The sequence below is a fragment of the Saccopteryx leptura genome, chromosome 1, assembly GCF_036850995.1.
Source record: "Saccopteryx leptura isolate mSacLep1 chromosome 1, mSacLep1_pri_phased_curated, whole genome shotgun sequence".
Taxonomy (NCBI): domain Eukaryota; kingdom Metazoa; phylum Chordata; class Mammalia; order Chiroptera; family Emballonuridae; genus Saccopteryx; species Saccopteryx leptura.
Genome location: NC_089503.1, coordinates 287,555,913 through 287,576,643, shown reverse-complemented (window position 1 = coordinate 287,576,643; position 20,731 = coordinate 287,555,913). Strand labels below are relative to the sequence as shown.

General features: G+C 43.1%; 1 protein-coding gene and 1 pseudogene across 1 annotated transcript in view; one reads left to right on the top strand and one right to left on the bottom strand.

Annotated features, from left to right (window-relative positions):
- The window catches only part of DUSP16 (dual specificity phosphatase 16), an 88,596-nt gene that overhangs the window by 2,058 nt on the left and 65,807 nt on the right, over window positions 1–20,731 (bottom strand). Inside the window, exons 6-7 of the mRNA XM_066355529.1 lie at window positions 7,652–7,811; window positions 535–658 (exon numbers count right to left, since the gene is read on the bottom strand). Coding sequence (XP_066211626.1) covers window positions 535–658; window positions 7,652–7,811 — 284 coding nt within the window. The remainder of the gene's footprint in view (window positions 1–534; window positions 659–7,651; window positions 7,812–20,731) is intronic.
- LOC136404094 (centromere protein L pseudogene) lies at window positions 16,296–20,399 on the top strand (annotated as a pseudogene).

The following is a 20,731-nucleotide window of genomic DNA, read 5'->3' as shown; positions in this document are numbered from 1 at the left end:
TGAGAAAGGGGGAGGGGGAACCCAGTCAAAGGAATACACGGCAAAATCTGGCAACTCTAGAATGCAGGAGATTTTACTCAGTGGATGGTGTTTGACAGTGGGTAGTCTGATAATACTTGTATGTATCAGGCTTTTTCCGCACAATGGAAGAGACACAAAGTTTGAAGCAGAGTAGAAATTGTGAGTATTCTCCTGGAGCTTCCTTTCTCATATTTAAAATAGAACAAATGATACTTCCCCCCATAAGGAAAAGATATAAATTCACATAACAGAATAGAGATCTATTTGGACTTGTTATTCCTTAAACATAAAAAATAGCTGAGGATGCATTTGACGCATATTAGGGTAGAATTCATGCTAACTTATAAAAAGGCGTTCTTCTTCAGTTTTTGAAAAGACCATCTGAAAACCCCATCACCTGTAAAGAGTGTAAAATAATCATGATCGGTTCTAATCTGGTTACCCACCATCCTATCTCTTCATGTTTCAGGGCATATGAAAAGCCAGTCACACAGGACACATTCCTGTCCTCACCTGTAAGCTTCATCTAAGGACATGTCCATCCTCTTCATGATGTAGGCGATAGCGATGGTGGCAGAACGCGAGATCCCGGCCAAACAGTGCACCAGGACACAGCCATTGGAGGCTTTTGCTTTTTCTGTATGAGTTAAATTCAAGAAGGTCAGAGTCTTTCCTCTGGCAGCTCAAAGTGCATCTCGTCTACTTACAGATACTTCCTTTCAGTATTTTTTTAAGGAGGTGGGAGAAGATAATTTCCCCGCCATTTACATGTAGATGATGAATCTCCAACATGTTAATGAGCAATTTGTCCCTAATTCCAGCTGACCCACTCCCATTCAGTACTTTTTACCATGTATTATTTTACATTAGTTTTTAAAATCATTTTTTAAATGTATTGATTTTACTAAGAGAGGAAGAGAGAAAGACAGAAACAGGAACATCAACCTGCTCCTGTGTGTGCCCTGACTGGGGATCGAACTGGCAACCCCTGCACTTCAGGACGATGCTCCAACCAACCGGGCCATCTGGCCAGGGCTCCCTTATTTAATAACTTTGCCAGAGTATAAATCCTACATTGTGATTACATGATTCTACTTGTCTAGTATAGAAAATTTCAAAACTGCAGAAGAGTATAAAGAAAATAACATCCAAAATCTTAAAATTTAGCTAGTATTTTGTTTACCCATGTTCTGTCCATCTTTTGTGTGGTAAAGAAATATTAATTTTTTCCCCCGTTTTGAGATAGAATTGACATATAACATTGTATTACTTTTAGGTATACAACATAATTTGCTATACAAAAGATAGTAAAATTTTCAAAATATTTTTCATTTCAAACATGTACCATACATTACCATTTAAACAGCAGGGAGGCAGGATGGTGGACAGACTTAATCACAATGGTATCATATCACAACTCAAACAGATGCTAGGTCAAGCTACTTTTATTTATTTTATTTTATTTTTTTTTGTATTTTTCTGAAGCTGGAAACGGGGAGAGACAGTCAGACAGACTCCCGCATGCGCCCGACTGGGATCCACCCGGCACGCCCACCAGGGGCGATGCTCTGCCCCTCCGGGGGTCGCTTTTTTGCCGCGACCAGAGCCACTCTAGCGCCTGGGGCAGAGGCCAAGGAGCCATCCCCAGCGCCCGGGCCATCTTTGCTCCAATGGAGCCTTGGCTGCGGGAGGGGAAGAGAGAGACAGAGAGGAAGGAGGGGGGGGTGGAGAAGCAAATGGGCGCTTCTACTATGTGCCCTGGCCGGGAATCGAACCCGGGTCCCCCGCACGCCAGGCCGATGCTCTACCGCTGAGCCAACCGGCCAGGGCCAGTCAAGCTACTTTTAAAATGCTGACTCACAAAAAGAAAAAAATGCTGACTCACAGAACCTTTAGTATCCATTTTTGTTAGGAGACTTTTCTATATGCCATAAAGTGGCTCAACTTTATTTACTGAGTTTAAGAAAATTTATATACTATAAATCAGGTTTAGCAGGTCACATAACTGAAATCCAAGGGAACTGTTATTATCTCTTCCTCGATATCCAGGAGTTACTGTCTGATTGCACCATCTTAACTCCCCCTAATTGGTTGAAGGCCTCGTGCACACTGTTAGAGACAGGAACCAAGGCGACTGCACAAACAGTGCTGCCACCTCTCACTGCTGAGGAGCCTTAGCAGCTGTCTTGTGGGCGTGGCTGAGGCTATCCCACAGAGCCTAGAGGCAACTATCATGGTAACCAGTGCTCGGTCTCCACTCTAAACAATGCTGTGTGCTCACCATGAGCTGCTGCCACGGAGCTCAAGTCTTCCCTTCTCGTTCTTGTTTCAGTTGGTACCACCGTAAGTTTACCAAACCTTATATTAACATTCTTGTAATTAACACGTATCCAAGGAATCTGCTCTGGTAGCTGAATAATACAAGGCTACTCCAATCTTATTAACTCTTATAAATATTATAAATTTACAAATTTCAAATGTCCAAAAGACCACAGGGCTTTTGAGTAATATATGAACAATTAAGCAGCTTCCCTTTAGATAGGGAAATCAAACACAATAAAACAGAGTACAAAGGAACATCAAAACAAATATGTGCGGAGGACCCGGGTTCGATTCCTGGCCAGGGCACACAGGAGAAGCGCCCATTTGCTTCTCCACCCCTCCGCTGTGCTTTCCTCTCTGTCTCTCTCTTCCCCTCCCACAGCCAAGGCTCCATTGGAGCAAGGATGGCCCGGGCGCTGGGGATGGCTCTGTGGCCTCTGCCTCAGGCGCTAGAGCGGCTCTGGTCGCAACATGGTGACGCCCAGGATGGGCAGAGCATCGCCCCCTGGTGGGCAGAGCGTCGCCCCTGGTGGGCGTGCCGGGTGGATCCCGGTCGGGCGCATGCAGGAGTCTGTCTGACTGTCTCTCCCTGTTTCCAGCTTCAGAAAAATGAAAAAAAAAAAATATGTACTATATAACACACTATTATACAAATCCATGTACATGAAGCCCTATGCCTCCCTGGGCCTACACAGTTCTCTTCTCTCTCTCAGCTGGACAGTATTTTGCTTATACTAGTTTCAGTATTTCCCCTTTTGCCTTGGCTGCTAAGAAGCTCAAAGTTAAAGGTTTTCACTCTATTTCAATAGGTAACTGTAACTGATTTTACTGTACCTTTCCTAGCCTGATATTTCTTGGTTCTAGCCCTTTTATCCCATTTTAATGCCTATGTGTGTGAATATGTGTATCTTTTTATCTCAATCTCCTATAGCAAGTTGCTTAAAATTCTTATTGGAAGTAGGCTGGATTTAAAAAAAAAATTTGTTGACAATACTCTCTCATTACTTTAAATAATTATCTCAAAATTAGATTATAAGGACCTAGAAGAATCTTGCTTCTAAAGTCCTCCCCCACCCCCAAAGGATTTAACACTGGCTACACTTAACCTGTGGTGGCACAGTGCCATTGACCTGGAATGCTGAGGTCACTGGTTTGAAACCCTGGGCTTACCTGGTCAAGCCACATATGACAAGCAAGCAATGAACAACTAAGGTCAAACAACCATGAGTTACTTCTCACTCGCCCCCCTCTCTGTAAAATCAATATATAAAATCTTTCAAAAAAGCTTAAGAAAATACTGGCTGGCTGATACACATCTTAAAAAGCAATCTTTTTTTTTTTTTTTGTTTTTTTGTTTTTGTTTTTTGGGTTTTTTTTTGAGACAGAGAGAGTCAGAGAGAGGGATAGACAGACAGGAACGGAGAGATGAGAAGCATCAATCATTAGTTTTTTGTTGCGCGTTGTGACTTCTTAGTTGTTCATTGATTGCTTTCTCATATGTGCCTTGACTGTGGGCCTTCAGCAGACTGAGTTACCCCTTGCTGGAGCCAGGGGCTCTGGGTCCAAGCTGGTGAGCTTTTTTTTGCTCAAGCCAGATGAGCCCGTGCTCAAGCTGGCAACCTCGGGGTCTCGAACCTGGGTCCTTCCACATCCCAGTCCAACGCTCTATCCACTGTGCCACCGCCTGGTCAGGCTTAAAAAGCAATCTTTATAAAAATTTGAAAAAGATTGGAAAAAAAATAACCATAGTAGTAACAGATATGTTAGGATGCTGAAGTTACAGGTTTCCTTTTCTCTGTTTTACAAATTTTCTGCATTTCACTTACACTGTCTTTACAAATTATAGCTCTTTTGATGATGTATTTTAAAAATCTAATGAAAAAGTGATTATACCAGAATGGGGTTCATTGGAATATATTTCTTGGAAGAAGTGATTGCTTAACCAAGTCTTTAGGCAAAGGAAGTAATAGACACAGACCTGGCAGACAGAGGGGAGTACGTGCAAGAAAGCTCTCTGGTGACAAGCTGCTCAGAACAGTCTGCTTGGGCCGGTGCGCATGCGCTGTGCAGGAAGTAACCAGGAGAAGGGTTCACAGGTGAGGAGCAGGTGCTGGACGGTCTTATGTTAGACTAAGGACTTGTGGGCAATTAAGGAGTCTCTGCAGTTTGGAGTTTTAAAAAAGCAGGTTACTACCACAGCAATTTTCTAGGTTAAAAAGGGGTGAGAAAATAACAGGTGTAAAAAGTGAGCGGAACAGTGAAGACAGTAAGTTCCAAAGGCTGATGTAGAGCCTGACCAGGTGGTGGCGCAGTGGGCAGAGTGTCGGACTGGGATGCAGAGGACCCAGGTTCAAGATCCCGAGGTCACCAGCTTGAGCGCGGGCTCATCTGGTTTGAGCAAAGCTCACTAGCTTGGACCCAAGGTCGCTGGCTCAAGCAAGGGGTTACTCTGTCTGCTGTAGCCCCACGGTCAAGGCACATATGAGAAAGCAATCAATGAACAACTAAGGTGTTGCAACACGCAACAAAAAACTAATGATTGATGCTTCTCATCTCTCCGTTCCTGTCTGTCTGTCCCTGTCTATCCCTCTCTCTGATTCTCTGTCTCTGTAAAAAAAAAAAAAAAAAAAAAAGGGCAGTAGAAACTGAGGTTACAGGGTACAATTCTAAGGGGGAAAAAAAGCTCATAATAACTTTTATAACAGCTACTATTTATTAGCCAAGTGCTTTGCAAGACAGTCAAAAATCACTTAACTAATAACCAAGGGAAGCAGGACTCAAAGAAGTTTGGCTCCAAAGTATTATGCTCGCTCTTAATTACCCCCATGCAAAATCGTCAGTTCGGTGTGGGTGAGGCGGGGCGGGGCTGAGGAGCAGTGAGGAGGGAGCAGGGCCAGTCTAAGCAGCCAGCGGGGCTGAGGCACCTCCGGGGTACCCCACAGCACAGGCAGGCAAACCATGCTTTCTGCTGCCTACATTAACTGAAAACAAAACTCACACTCCATGGAAACCTGAGTCCTCCCAAGAAGCCCAGATACATACTGAAATTTAAATAATGAAAAGAAAACAAAAAAAACCCCTATTGAATCTGTAAGTTATTAACTCCTGATACAAGGGTTCATCTTCTAATTATATACTCTGCCATGAATAACCATGGCTTAAAAGCACCCTGGAGTAGACTATCAACCATAGTGAACATGGGCTGTATTCCAAAACTAGCTAGAGAGTTTGCCTGAATTACTGGCTGGGATAAGGATGGGTCCTGGGGAATAGGGCCAAGCAAGTGAAAATATTTTCAGACACTACAAATAAATTACATGATGTGTTTGTGTGTGCATATTTAACCAACTTGGAATCTGGTACAGTACTATTTATATGGATTAGAAGTAGCAGGGTGGCATCAGTATCTCCCATGAAAGAAAAAAGTAAGTTGAGGGCATAGTTATTCATATTCCCTTGTCTATTAACCCTCCTAAAGCTTAGATCAGTGGTTGTCAACCTGGTCCCTACCGCCCACTAGTGGGCGTTCCAGCTTTCATGGTGGGCAGTAGCAGAGCAACCAAAGTATAAATAAAAAGATCAATTTAACTATAGTAAGTTGTTTTATAAAGATTTATTCTGCCAAACAGCAAAAATCTGACATAAAGTACTTGGTAAGTAATTATTATTATATGCTTTAACTTGCTGTAACTCTGCTTTATAAATTTTATAAAGTAAAGTTACTTCCCTACTTTATAAATCACCATTACTGTGGAACCGGTGGCGGTTAGAAAATTTTACTACTGACAGAGATACAAAAGTGGGCGGTAGGTATAAAAAGGTTGACTACCCCTGGCTTAGACACTGTCACAACTTAACGGAATCGGGTTCTCTTAAATAGATTCTAAAGTCTTTTTTTTTTTTTTTTTTTTTTTTTTTTTTTAGATTTTATTCATTTGAGAGAGAGAGAGAAGGGGGAGAGAAGCAGGAAGCATCAACTCCCATATGTGCCTTAACCAAGCAAGCCCAGGGTTTCAAACCGGCAACCTCAGGGTTAGGCTGCAGCTTTATCTACTGTGCCAGCACAGGTCAGGCAAATGCACATTAACCACCACTGTTATATGCCTGATACTTCCTACAAGTACAATGAGAGGGATTAATTTTGTTTGTGATGATTTTAATATGAAATAGCTAAGCCATTTATCTTAAGATGTTTCACAGATGGAAACCCTTGGCAATCTGGAATCTTGGAAAAAAGAGAATTGTTTCAGAATTACCCAGAGTTCTAAAAACATCTTGAAAATTTCTCTTGCAGATAGATGAAAGTATATATAATGAGAGGCTTAATTTACATAATTTCACTTTTTCAAAGGAACCGGGTTTTTTTGTTTTGTTTTTTCTTAGTCACAGTAACCAACTCAGAGGATTTAACTACGGAGTGAGTGCTCATATTTATGCCTCGGGGAGAAAAGAACAAGTCCTCCTCCTCCTCCTCCTCCTTCTCCTCCTCCTCCTCCTCCGGCACACCTTGAGTCAGCCTGCTCTGCTGCTTGAGAGCCAGCAGTGCTGCTCCTCTGTTCACCACCCCTCAAACCACACGGCAAACACACATCTCTGATCAGGACCCACAGACCTGATCCCGTAGCACCTGAAGCCCTGGGTCGAGGTGTGGGGGAGGCTGGGTGGGGGGGCAGGACTGACACTGGTACAGATCAGGTCCTGTCCAACTAACACCAAGGAAATGAGCAACTGTGTGTGTGTGTGTGTGTGTGTGTGTGTGTGTGTGTGTGTGTGTGTGTGTGTGTGTGTGTGTGTGTGTTGGAATTTCATTAGCTCCAATACTACTTGAAATTACTGGTACTTGGATTGAGGCTTAGAAATCTTAAGACATAAAAGACTTTAAATTTAATGGGATTTGTTTTCACAGGATTTGCCTTTGCTCTGAGAAAAACACAACACCAAGGACAAAACAGTTTAAGGAAAGCTTCCAAAAGTATTTTATAGGATTTGAAAAAGTGGGTAATAAATTTAACCCCCAGAGTTTAACTGATTTTCAAACACTTGCAAATACACAATTGCAGATCCTGTCGGGCTTAACCTTGGTCGAGTTCATTAGACTTCATCAGGCCAGTCCCTGGGGGAGAGCATGGCACGCACACATTACCTTGGCCACTAAGTGAGATAAGCAGCATCATGTGTTTCCAGACTTTTGAAGTCTCCAAAATAGGCTCATATTCTCTATAGAAAAAAAGGGCGAATGGAAGAAGGGGGAACACCTATACATGAGACTATAATCCAAAGGACTTCTAATATTACTCGAGCTACTTACCAATGAAATCTACAGATCTGTCCAACCATGGCAAAATTTTCTCACAAAAGCTATCATTCACAGGCACTCGCAGGAAGTGAGACTCGGGGATGAAATCCGGCTTCGGACAGGTATTGCTGGCATTTAACACATAGCCAATCCCATTCTGTTGCATCAGCTCCTATGGAGGGGAAGAGCAATTAAAGTTACTAAGAACACACTGGCACGATCATTTTGAAAGAGTCAAGTTTAACGAAATGTTAAAAATTACTAGTTTCCTTGGAATCATCAGAGTTCATTCAGTACTACTTTCCTAGAACTGGTTTATTCAGTAGGTAAAATCCAAAACTCCAGCACAATAACATTTACAGACTTAAGCTAAAAATAGAACTTTTTGTTCCCTGAAGTGAGAAGTGGGGAGGTAGAGAGACAGACTTCCACATGCGCCTGACCGGGATCTATCCGGCATCCCACCAGGGGGCGATGCTCTGCCCATTTGGGGCCCTTGCTCCATTGCAACCAGAGCCATTCTAGCACCTGAGGCAGAGACCATGAAGCCGTCCTCAGTGCTCAGGCCAACTTTGTTCCAATGGAGCCTTGGCTGCGGGAGGGGAAGAGAGAGACAGAGAGGAAGGAGAGGGGGAGGGGTGGAGAAGCAGATGGGCGCTTCTCCTGTGTGCCCTGGCCAGGAATCGAATCTGGGACTTCCACATGCCGGGCCGATGCTCTACTGCTGAGCCAACCGGCCAGGGCTTAGAATTTTCTTTTAAGGGCACAAAAGGCTGTTTAAAATAGTGTGCTTGCAGATCATACACCATTTACATGGTCACCTCTCAATCAGTTGGTTATTACGGGGAGTCGTAAAAAAGAATATAAAATAAAACCATGACAGTTTGCTATGACTTTAGAAGATACGCACATACAAGAATATTTTCTTCCCAAACTGGTTACTCTCTAAGATACAGTTCTATGCAGTCTTCTCGAAACTGAATATTTGTTTAAAGGCTAAATCTGTTTCCATCAGTTTAATTACCAACTCTATATGTTGATGATTCTTAAATATATATATATATATTTACCCTCTTCAGTTTCTAACTACCTATGGGATATCTCTCTTTGGATATTCCTCAGGCCTTTCAAATTCAAAATGTCAGAGGCTCAACACACTAGTTTTCTCCCCAAATCCCTATTTCCTCTCTGTAATCCAAAACTGGTTTATGGTAATAACATCTACCCAGACATCTGAGATACAAAACATATCATTTCATTTTGCTTCTTGCTCACAACCCCCATATACAAATGGGCACCAAATTCTTTTGGTAGCACCTCTCCCCGTATATCCTCTGCTCTCTATTCTCCATCACTACTACTCAGTGGTCAGTCCTCATCATGATTAATATAAAAGCCACCAGGGAGCTCTTTAAGTTTGCAATTTTCCTTACCAAACCATAAGCTGAACAAACACTAGAGTAACCTTTCTCATAATTACCATGGACTAAGTACTTTACCTACACTTTTAATTTCATTGTGTCACTGCCTGTTCCAGGTCCCATACAACCTTCAAATTCCCCAATGTCACATGTATACCATCCTTCCGTGCTACTGTTCACACCACTCCTGTGCTTAGCAGACCCTGTTCCTCTTCCTGATGACTCTCTTCCACTCCTTCCTCTTTTGTTTAAATTAACCTTGCTATGCACTCTTTCCCACTGCTACATGATTAACCATTGCATTCTTGGTCCTTCCAAAGTACTTTGTTCACACTATTAGTAAGGCACTTAGCACATGTTATAATTAGCAGATAGTTCCTGCCTCTCCTATTTATTAAGTAGTGAAGTAGTGAGAACTGGGACTCATTCTTTTTTTTTTTTTTTTTTTTTTTTTGTATTTTTCCAAAGCTGGAAACGGGGAGAGACAGTCAGACAGACTCCCGCATGCGCCTGACCGGGATCCACCCAGCAGGCCCACCAGGGGCGAAGCTCTGCCCATCTGGGGCGTCGCTCTGCTGCGATCAGAGCCACTCTAGCGCCTGGGGCAGAGGCCAAGGAGCCATTCCCAGCGCCTGGGCCATCTTTGCTCCAATGGAGCCTCGCTGTGGGAGGGGAAGAGAGAGAGAGAGGAAGGAGAGGGGGAGGGGTGGAGAAGCAGATGGGCGCTTCTCCTGTGTGCCCTGGCCAGGAATCGAACCCGGGACCCCTTGCACGCCAGGCCGACGCTCTACCACTGAGCCATCCGGCCAGGGCCTGGGACTCATTCTTGCTTGTTTTTCTACCTTCACCACCCAGGCACACAGCTGCATTCAATACATGCTACTTCAACTGACACCCCGTCTCCACCATGTTCCAGACAAGCCTATACAACCCGCTTCATTTAGTCATCCGTTGTTGCTTCTCAGGAAATGTCCTAAGCCTGAAATAAGTCTCTTAAGCAACTCTAGTCACTTCTTCCTTTTCTTGTATTGCCACCTCTGCTACAAATCTTTTCCAACGACCTGAAAGACAGTTGGTCATTTTCTTCCTTTTTTACTCTCCTGAAACACGCCAATTCCCTAATCCTGTCATTTACCATATTTGGCACAAATATATTTTACTCTACCTAAAAGGTGGACTTCATAAATCCAGTTCATGTATGCAACCTCTGAACTATGAGATGACAATGACAAGAAACAGCTTACAGAACTAGGCGAGCTTTTCAGACTGACCTTCAGCCATGCCCTAACCCGTCTTTTTGAAGGTCTCATATGTTTCTATTAGATCAATAATCGGGTGGTAAAGATCTTAATGGTGTTTACTACTACAGCTTTTAAACTTTGGTACATGTAGCAAAGGTCACATCTGTTTTTCTATGCTGAGCTCACCCACCACCGTTTCTCCCCTGTAAGAACAGCAATGGGTCAGGCAGGAGTGACTCAGGACATCAGACGGCTACTGAGGAGACTCATCCATCCTATTTGCCCTCCTTCCCCCTCCAGTGTTTCAACTGCAGCTAGTAGCACAGCGCAAGTCTCTCTGCCGTGCTGGCACTGCGATGTGCTGTGGGGGGGGGGGGGGGGGCTTGCTGCTGCCGGGTCTGTGCCCTGTCCTCACACCGACTGCTGCCAGCGGCAAACTGCAGGTGCACTGCTACGCGGGACAGAGGGAAGAGTGGCAAAGGGGCAGCAGCCATCAGCCAAGCTCAACGTATTCTTCACTTACGATATAATAACCACAAAACATGCATTTAAATACGTAGTATAGTAGCTTTATTTTCCGTAATTGGCAAAGGGGAAAGGGGAAAAACACATTAATGTGTTGAAATTGAGTGATAATAAACAAAATGCAAAAAAGGATTTCATTTGATTATAAAAATTTTACTTTTAGGAAGTAAACTCAATTATCCAAATACTTAACTATTTAACTCAATTATCCAACTGCTACCTGAAATTTTTTTGTTTTAAATGTTGTTTCCTTCTTTTATTGTCTTTATTATTATTATTATTATTATTATTATTGTTATTTTAGAGAAAGGAAGGGGGAGAGGAGACAGAAATATCAATCTGTTTCTGTATGTGCCAACCAATGACCGAACTAGCCATGCATGCACTTCAGGACGATGCTCCAGCCAACCGAGCCATCCAGCCAGGGCCTGAAATTCTTTTCATAATACGATGAGACTTAATAAACAAAACATGGACAATTTTAAAAACAAAAAAGCAAACAAAAATCCTAAAATGTCACCGTATAAAATTTAAGTATGATGTAGGCACTGAATGAAACACCATAAATAAGCAGCTGCTCATTGGGGTTGGGAGTCACTCTGTGGAAGTCAGTTAAAAGAGAAAATCATTAAAATGATATATATAAACTTGAAACATTTCAACTCAAAATAAATAAATGTACATACATTAATTTGCTAACTTCCAATGCAGAACCATGGCTTTTATTATTATAGGTTAGCTGCCTGGAGTTCTTAAGCAAATCACAACCAAGTGCATCTACAACTTATGTTACTATTTCTTTAATGGGCAACAATATCAGAACAGAATTTCTCGAGGTTATGACTATCTCCTAAATATTTTACAGTTGCCTTCCTCCCACCTAGCTAGAAAAAAATGTAAAGTAAGTTGTCTTTTCTGAATCTTTTGAAAACATTTAACTTAGATCACAGAAAAATAATCCTCTTTCCTCATTCATATTTCATTGGTATATGTAATATTCTAATTAATGTGCATAATTATAGTAAGTACACTGGCCTAACCAGGTTTAAGAACAAATACAACTGCCTCCTGAGAATGGTGGAAGTAGGCAGGCTGCAGCAGAGCCCACCATCAACACGAGGCAGGCCTGCAGCTGCTGAGGGCCGCAGGGTAGAGATGTCAGTGCACCTCTGAAGTCAGTGTTTTCTGATGAAGTTCCATATAACTCTTCATTTACTTGTTCTTCTGATTAGTCTTAAGTGCATATAAGTGCCTGAGAGGACATCTATGTCAACATCTCTCTTTTTTAGCAAGGAGAGCAACAGGGATGGACAGACAGGAAGCAAGAGAGATGAGAAGCATCAACTCTTAGTTGTGGCACCTTAGTTGTTCATTGATTGCTTTTTCAAATGTGCCTTGACCAGGGCGCTCCAGCTGAGCCAGCGACCCCTTGCTCAAGCCAGCAACCTTGGGCTTCAAGCCAATGACCTTGGGATTTCAAACCTGGTCCTCAGCGTCCCAGGCAAATGCTCTATCCACTGCACTCCCACCTGGTCAGGCTCTATGTCAATGTTTCTGACAACAACTGCCATGGAACTGAAATTATGAAGAATGGGCCTAATAATAATCGTTTTTATTCATAGATGGATGCCAATGACCTCTTACTAAATTATAAAGATATTTACATTATTCATTCAGTTTTGTTTCAGTGTATTGTGTAAAACATACACAACTGAATTATTACTATGGTCTACAATGAAAACATCATTATCTCTTTTTTATTTTTGGAGTGAGACAGAGACAGGAATGGAGAGAGACAGGATGGGAGAGAGATAAGAAGCATCAATTCATAGTTGTGTCACTTTAGTTCATTGATTGCTTCACATATGTGCATTGACCAGATGGCTCAAGCCAACCAAATGACACCTGCTCAAGCCAGCAAGCCTGTGCTCAAGCCAGGTGAGCCTGCGCTCAAGGCAACGACCTCAGGGTTTCAAATCTGGGACCTCAGCACCCCTGGTTGACTCTCTATCCACTGCACCACCACTGGTCAGGCAAAACATCATAATCCTGAAGCTTCCAGAGAGCAGTCTTCTTCTACTGTTTAATATTCAGCTCAACTTCGTGCTAAGTCTGCTAATACATTACTTTGTACTGATAAAAATAATCTTTCTTGTCTGGTCTTCAAATAGCCTTTCAACACTGTGGCCTCTTGGTCCTCTGCCCTCCTCCCCTTAGCCACTCATTCCCATGACACCTGGCCTCATTTCTGCCACTACCAATAACCACAACCCCCCGGCTCTCGACCTCACCAACTCACTCCTGGACTCCTCCTCTCCGTCCACTTTGCCCGTATCTTGCCCCCTATTCCTGGAACCCTCCAACCCCCCTAGGACTTACACTCTGTTGATCCTACACCTTTCTCCTGGGTCCTTCATCCTCATGTTGTTTTTCTGTCTTCCTTCCTTGCCCCACTTAAATTCTGTGGCCCATCATTATAATCACTCTTGTTGCTTTCACCCTCAATTCCTCTGTCCCACTATAGCTTCTTCACACATATGTGGCAAGATTACAACCCTGGTTAAATCTAAATTCTCCACCTCATCTACATCTGTAAATACACAGAGCTGTACGTGGCCAGAGAAGAACGCTCAGCAACACTGCCGGGTCTCCCTTTGAATTCTCTGCTCCTCAGCAATAGTTCTATTTCCCCAGTCTGTTCACTTGCTCTCCCTCCCAGATACCCACCATTCCATCCATTTCCCTTTCTCCAAACTCTCTATATGTTCTGCCTTCATCCTCACTCTCAGCTGACAGCTACACTGAAAAAATACATTTGAAGAAAATTTCAATAAACTTTTACTACCACATTTGCATTCCTAGCAGCAAATGTACTGCTCTACTCTTTCAGTCGGTTACCATGGGGTTAGCTCAGTGTGACATGGAACCGGGAACAGAATATGGCTACTGGCCCCAGAAAAACCAGAGCACAGCTCAGCACATTACTGTTCATTACCTGAGTGAACTTGTGCAGGTTACCTCATCTCCCTCAGCTTCAGTTTCCTCACCTGTAAAACAGGGCTAATGATGTGTATTTTGTAAAGCTACTATGAGTATAAAGTAGCTGGCACATAATATAAAAGTCTCATTAAATGTTAGTGCACTTACTTTATCTTATTTTAAGAATAGCTTGGGGAAATATAAATCGGCACAGCCATTATGGAAAACAGTAGTGGAAGTTCCTCAAAAAAAATTAAAAACAGAACTACCGTAAGGGCATTATGCTAAGTGAAATAAGTGAGACAAAGAAAGACAAATACTCTATGATCTCACTTGTATGTGGAATCTAAAAAACAAACAAATATAAAAACCAAACTCATGCCTGACCAGGCGGTTGCGCAGTGGATAGAGCGTCGGACTGGGATGCGGAGGACCCAGGTTCGAGACCCCAGGGCGCCAACTTGAGCGCAGGCTCATCTGGTTTGAGCAAAGCTCACCAGCTTGGACCCAAGGTTGCTGGCTCGAGCAAGGGGTTACTCGGTCTGCTGAAGGCCCATGATCAAGGCACATATGAGAAAGCAATCAATGAACAACTAAGGTGTCGCAACAAAAAACTGATGATTGATGCTTCTCATCTCTCTCCGTTCCTGTCTGTCCCTATCTATCCCTCTGACTCTCTCTCTGTCTCTGTAAAAACAAAACAAAACATACTCATAGACAGATACAGAGAACAGATTGGTGTTTGCCAGAGGCAATGAGGGATAGACAAAGGTGGTCAAAAGGTACAAATTTCTAGTTATAAAATAAGTAAGTTGTGAGAATATAATGTACACTGTGGTGATTATATACTGCTCACAAAAATTAGGGGATATTTTATAGCTTCCTATTAATTTTGAATATCCCCTAATTTTTGTGAGCAGTATAGTTAACACTGAATTGTTTATTTGAAAGTGGCTAAGACAGATCTTAAAAGTTCTCATCACAAGAAAAAAAGTTGCACTGGCCGGTTGGCTCAGTGGTAGAACGTTGGCCCAGCATGTTGAAGTCCCAGGTTTGATTCCCAGTCAAGGCACACAGAAGTGCCCATCTGCTTCTCCACCCCTCCTCTCTCTCTCTCTCTCTCTCTCTCTCTCGTCCCCTCCCGCAGCCATGGTTCAAATGGTTTGAGCAATCTGGCCCTGAGCACTGAGGATGGTCCATGGCCTCCACCTCAGGCGCTGAAATAGCTCTGTTCCGAGCAACGGAGCAGCAGCGGCCCTAGATGGGCAAAGACGCACCTTAATTTTGGGGTCTAAAATTTGAAAAAAAAAACGTATTACATAAAGTTATTGAACTCAAGTTTCATTCATCATAAAATTCATACAGCCTGACCAGGCGGTGGCGCAGTGGATAGAGCGTTGGACTGGGATGCGAAGGACCCAGGTTCAAGACCCCGACATCACCAGCTTGAGCGCGGGCTCATCTGGCTTGAGCCAAAAGCTCACCAGCTTGGACTCAAGGTCGCTGGCTCAAGCAAGGGGTTACTCGTTCTGCTGAAGGCCCACAGTCAAGGCACATATGAGAAAGCAATCAATGAACTAAGGTGTTGCAACAAAAACTGATGATTTGATGCTTCTCATCTCTCTCCGTTCCTGTCTGTCTGTCCCTATCTATCCCTCTCTCTGACTCTCTCTCTCCCTGTAAAAAATAATTTAAAAAAATAAAAGGATAAAAAAATTATACAACTCCTCATCACTGTCAAAACTCCCATCCATTAGTTTGTCCTCATCTGTGTCTGATGACAAATCACTGTCTTCATATATTGCCTCGCCCTCAGTTCCATCTATGGCATTTGAAATGCCACACTTCTACAAACACTGCATAAGATGCACACAGTTTTTAGAACCCAACTTTTTCGAAAAAAGATGCATCTTATACAGGGGGAAATACGGTATACAAATATCAAATCATCATGTATTTAAGTACAATTAAAGCTAATACAATGTTATATGCCAATTATATCTTGCCAATTATATCTCAAAAAAGTTTCTAAATCATATGACATATAAATTATATCTCAATAAAGCTGTTGCCCTCTCCCCCTCAAAAAGTCTACAACATATATTTTTCACTAATTTTTAAACTTTCAAACTGTCTTTTCCCAGTCGGTCATAAGAGTGAAACAAAAGTTTCTATTTGAAATTTTAGGTGATAAGAGAGAAAACCAATCAAGAACTTTTTGTCTTCCACATAGTAACTAGAGACTCTTGCTCAAATCCCACTCAGGTCAGATGTGAACTGGGCATCAGCAAACTACTTTAGTATAATAAGCTGTTCCTGTTCCAACCCTAGTACAAAGCCTAGAGGATAAAGGACAGATTGTGAGAAACAAAAGTACAGTTGTAAGGGAAAAGGAAAAGTATTCTTTTCACTACCAATGACTTCTTATGACCTTTTACACAACAGCCATGTCTTTGAAGCATAAATAAAAATGAATACACGCCAACAGTAATGACCTGCATTGTCCAGTACAGTAGCCACAAGCCACAGGTGAATGCCGAGCACCTGAAATGTGGCTCTTCCACACTGAGATGTGCAGTAACTATCAAGTACACACCAGATTTCGAAGACTTAGTACAAAAAACCGTCAACAGTCTCAATAATTTTTATACTGATTACATGTTGAAATAATATTCTGAATATGGTGTGATAAATAGTTATTAAAATTAATTTCAGCTGTTGCCTTTTATGTTTTAAATAAGGCTACCAGGAAAGTTTAAGCTGTGTATGTGACTTGCATTACATTTCTCTTAGAGCTGGTATCAAATATGACATGGAAAAAGCAGGAGAAGAAAATCTGTTGTGATTCCATAGACTGTTAAGACTTGTCAGTCCTTGGTAACAGCCTATTATAGAAAGTTCCATTTTCCAGAACATGGCTACTTCTGGTGTTATATAAACACAGGGCTTAAAGCTAGAGTGGCTTGTGTTTGAATTGATCTCTGCCACTGACTAGCTTTAAAGCCACTGCCTTCCCACAAAATCTCGGGTAAAGCGATCTAACAACTCAGGGCCAACCTAGCTCCGAATGCAATACTATGAAGAACCTAGCATTTCAAATGGTAAATATTATGATCCTCCCAAGAAAATTTCTGTGACAGGCTTTCAACATATTTTGGTGTCACTTTATTTAAAAAAAAAAAAAGGCTAAAGGAGGATGACTAAACGACCTCTGAACTCCCCTTCAGCACTGGGACTCTTCTCAACAATAAATCTGGAGGTGAGATATCAATTTCCTTTTTTTTGTATTTTTCTGAAGTTGGAAATGGGGAGGCAATCAGACAGACTCCCGCATGTGCCCAACCGGGATCCACCTGGCATGCCCACCAGGGGGCGATGCTCTGCCCATCTGGGCCGTTGCTCTGTTGCAACCAGAGCCATTCTAGTGCCTGCAGCAGAGGCCATGGAGCCATCCTCAGTGCCCGGGCCAACTTTGCTCCAATGGAGCTTTGGCTGCGGGAGGGGAAGAGAGACAGAGAGGAAGGAGAGGGGGAGGGGTGGAGAAGCAGATGGGCATTTCTCCTGTGTGCCCTGGCCGGGAATTGAACCTGGGACTCCTGCACGCCAGGCCGACGCTCTACCACTGAGCCAACCGACCAGGGCTGAGATATCAATTTCTATACACTACTTTCAAAGCTGTCCAGCCTACCAGCGCGTTATTTCTCACCATTCCCTGGTCTACACGTTTTAATAAAGAAGCTTTCTGACAGTATTTCATAATAACTCCTTGCTCAAGCTGTTTTGCCCATGAACTTCCATGAACCCATGCTTCCCTCTACAACCACTTCCTCTCAATATATCTATTTACGTACCCACTTTTGTATACATTTAGAAGCCAGTTAAAACAAGAAGACAGTTTCCCTGTCCTCAACTCCAGGTTCCAGTTTAACTGCTCTCACTTGCAGCACAGCAGGAAAGTAGTTGTTAACTGTCACATTTGTTAAACCCAGAAAAGTTGCAGCAAAATGAATGTGCCATTTAATTTGCCATAATGTCAAAAGTAACTAAAGGGATCACACAATTATTTGAAAATTACCTCCTGGTAGAGTGGTTAAGTTTTACAGGGGTAATTGTGGATAGGATCCCTTACTAGGAATTTTATATTAGTTTATTTTGTGATCTGAGGATTAAATAAAGTATGTCCAATTTTACCCTAGGGAGGCATGTGACTTTAGGAAATTAATTTTGCTTTCGGTGACATAGTTTGCTTATCTCTAAGAGAGAATTAATGATCATCACATGCTCAAGGCATTGTGACCTCACCAGAAAGGCTCAGGACAAGCACAGCTCTCAAATTTCAAACAGGCAGCTCTCATAGTAAGAGCTGATATATTAACAACAGTGCTGATGTGACATTTTAGAGGCAGGAGTTTTGAGAAAAAGATAAATAAAACAAAACAAAACAAAAACCCAGAATGCTTTATTGCTGCCCAATATCAGAGTATTTTTTCCAGGACAGCCTGTCCCCTTGCTAAAGTCAAACCGGACACTTATTTTATAGTTAGCCCAAGTCTTTCAGTTCCTCAAGGAGAAAATGGCTAGGACTGGCTTCCTGTAGGAAAACAGCACCTCTACATAGCAACAGCTGAATTTACACCTTTGATTGCTTATTCAAATAAAGTGATGTAAATGAGAGGCTGTAGAGAAAAATCACTTTTCTGGGCACTCAGAGCAGTGTTTTCTAACACTGCTGGTTAAAAGTACAGTATATAAGCTGGGGAAATGATTTTTTTTAAGTGAGAGGAGGGGAGATAGAGGTAGACTCCAGCATGCGCCCCAATTGGGATCCACCTGGCAACCCTGTCTAGGGCCGATGCTCAAGTACTGAGCTATTTTTAGTGCCTAAGGCTAAACTAGGACCAACCGAGCTATCCTTAGCACCCAGGGCCCATGCTCAGACCACTGGCTACAGGAGGGAAAAAGAGAGAGAAGAGGGAGAGGGAGGGGACGAGAAGCAGATGGCCACTTTGCCTGTGTGCCCTGACCAGGAATTGAACCCAAGACATCCATACACCGGGCTGACGTTCTATCTAGTGAGCCAGCTCGCCAGGGCAGGGAAACAATTTAAAACTGAGGTGGCAGCTAGCAATTAAATTGCAGTTTCTCAACGGCAGGACTCCACGGCTAGACTTGTCACCTGAAAAGCTCAGGCAGAGAGTGAGAGATGGGACACACAACACACTGTCCCTTGCCTTTCCATCCACAGGCAGAAGCTGACTGGGCAGAAGCAAGGGTTGCAGAGCTGGGTGGCTGAGTCCATGGAAATGTCCCTTGGGGTGAAGCCACAGGACTTCCCTGGCGTCTGAGGGAGTGGAGGTCTCCCTAGTGGGCACATCTGTGTCCATACTAAGCCCACTTGTCGTGGAGCACAAGGGAATTTGGGAGGGCCAGGTGTTCCTCCAGCCTCTTTCTCAGCTGCCATCTAGGTGGCTGTTTTACTTCAGGGGGTTTCAGTCTCTATGAAATGTAGGGCTCAGTTCTGAAGAATGATTCGGGGAGCTGGCCTGGGAGACAGCGTCAGCATGGTACTTCATTAACTGGGGATTCTTATGATACACCAGAACCACCTCCCAGACAAAGGGCCTCCTCCAGGCTTCAAAATCACTGCACAAGTGCCACCCCGTCGCAGAAACAGTCAGAATCAGCCAGGAAGCAGACTCTGTCCCACTTCACCTCAAAGGAAAACGCCCAGCATTCACAGTTGCAGGAAGGTGTTGCTGCTCAAAAGGTTGCATTTCTTCAGCATAAGCAGTGGACTGTCCATCCTTGAACTCCCCTGTGTAAATTCTCCTACATCAGTCTCAGAGGATTCTAAACTCCTGAGTGCATTTATTGCTGCTGAAAAGCAGAAAGGACTTTCTGCAGAAGTGGGAGAAGACCTGGACATCGAAGTGATTTTCTCTACTCTCCCAGGAATGAAAGAAGCACAGAATCTGTCCAGATTCTGTCAAAATCTGAAACTGCCATCCGAGAACAGAGAAGGTAACGTGTTGTGAGCTGGTTGGTTCTGCTGTACATTTTGAGACAGTCTTTTGGAATCCATTTCAGAAGGGTTCACCTGTCTACCTTTATTCCTTGCAAACAGAGAACAGACTAATACAGCCAAAACCGAAACCTGGTTTCAGGAAAGTTGAAGTCTTTTAGCAATCAAGGCTAAGACTTTTTCCTGTTCCTTTTTCCTGGATGGCGGCTATGCGGACTGCATATAAAATGGATGAGTATGCAGCTACTGCTGAGTTTCTTTGGTCTATACCCTATAGCCCTTAAAGTCTAGATATTTCTTATACCATGTGTCCGGAGGATGCTAAAGCTTTGTGGCACAGTGTCCACAGGCACCTGGGGAAGTAGCCCAGGAGGAAGTTGACTTATTCATGGACTGCCTTTGTTCACATTTCTATAGGCTTTTCAAAACTCATTTATCAGCCACAAGACTGGTTCATGTTTCAGCATCTGTAGCTCCAGCACATACTGATGGAAAAATAAAGATTCTGGGTCATAAACACCTTATTGGAGTGTTGGCATATCTGACAACTGGCAAATTTTCACATCGAGTGAGGCACTGTGGGGACTATCAGTGATGAATACCTTTTCCTCACTGATTATTTGTCTAATTGCTATTCTGGGAAGGGACTGCAGGAAAAACGGGCATCCACCTCTGCACCTGTTTCCTCACAATGCCTCTGGAAGTGCCCAGATGGAAGCCCAAGAAGGACCTAGAAGACCAGAAGGTGTCAGGGGATGAGCCACAGCCTGGCGCTCGTGTAACAGGCATGGCGACCCGTGGTGCCAGTCTCTAGAAAATGCTGAGTTATCATTTGTTAGCCATATTTCTAAAAAATATGGTATGTTTACTATGTCAAACTTTTAGGATTCAAATGAGATATCTC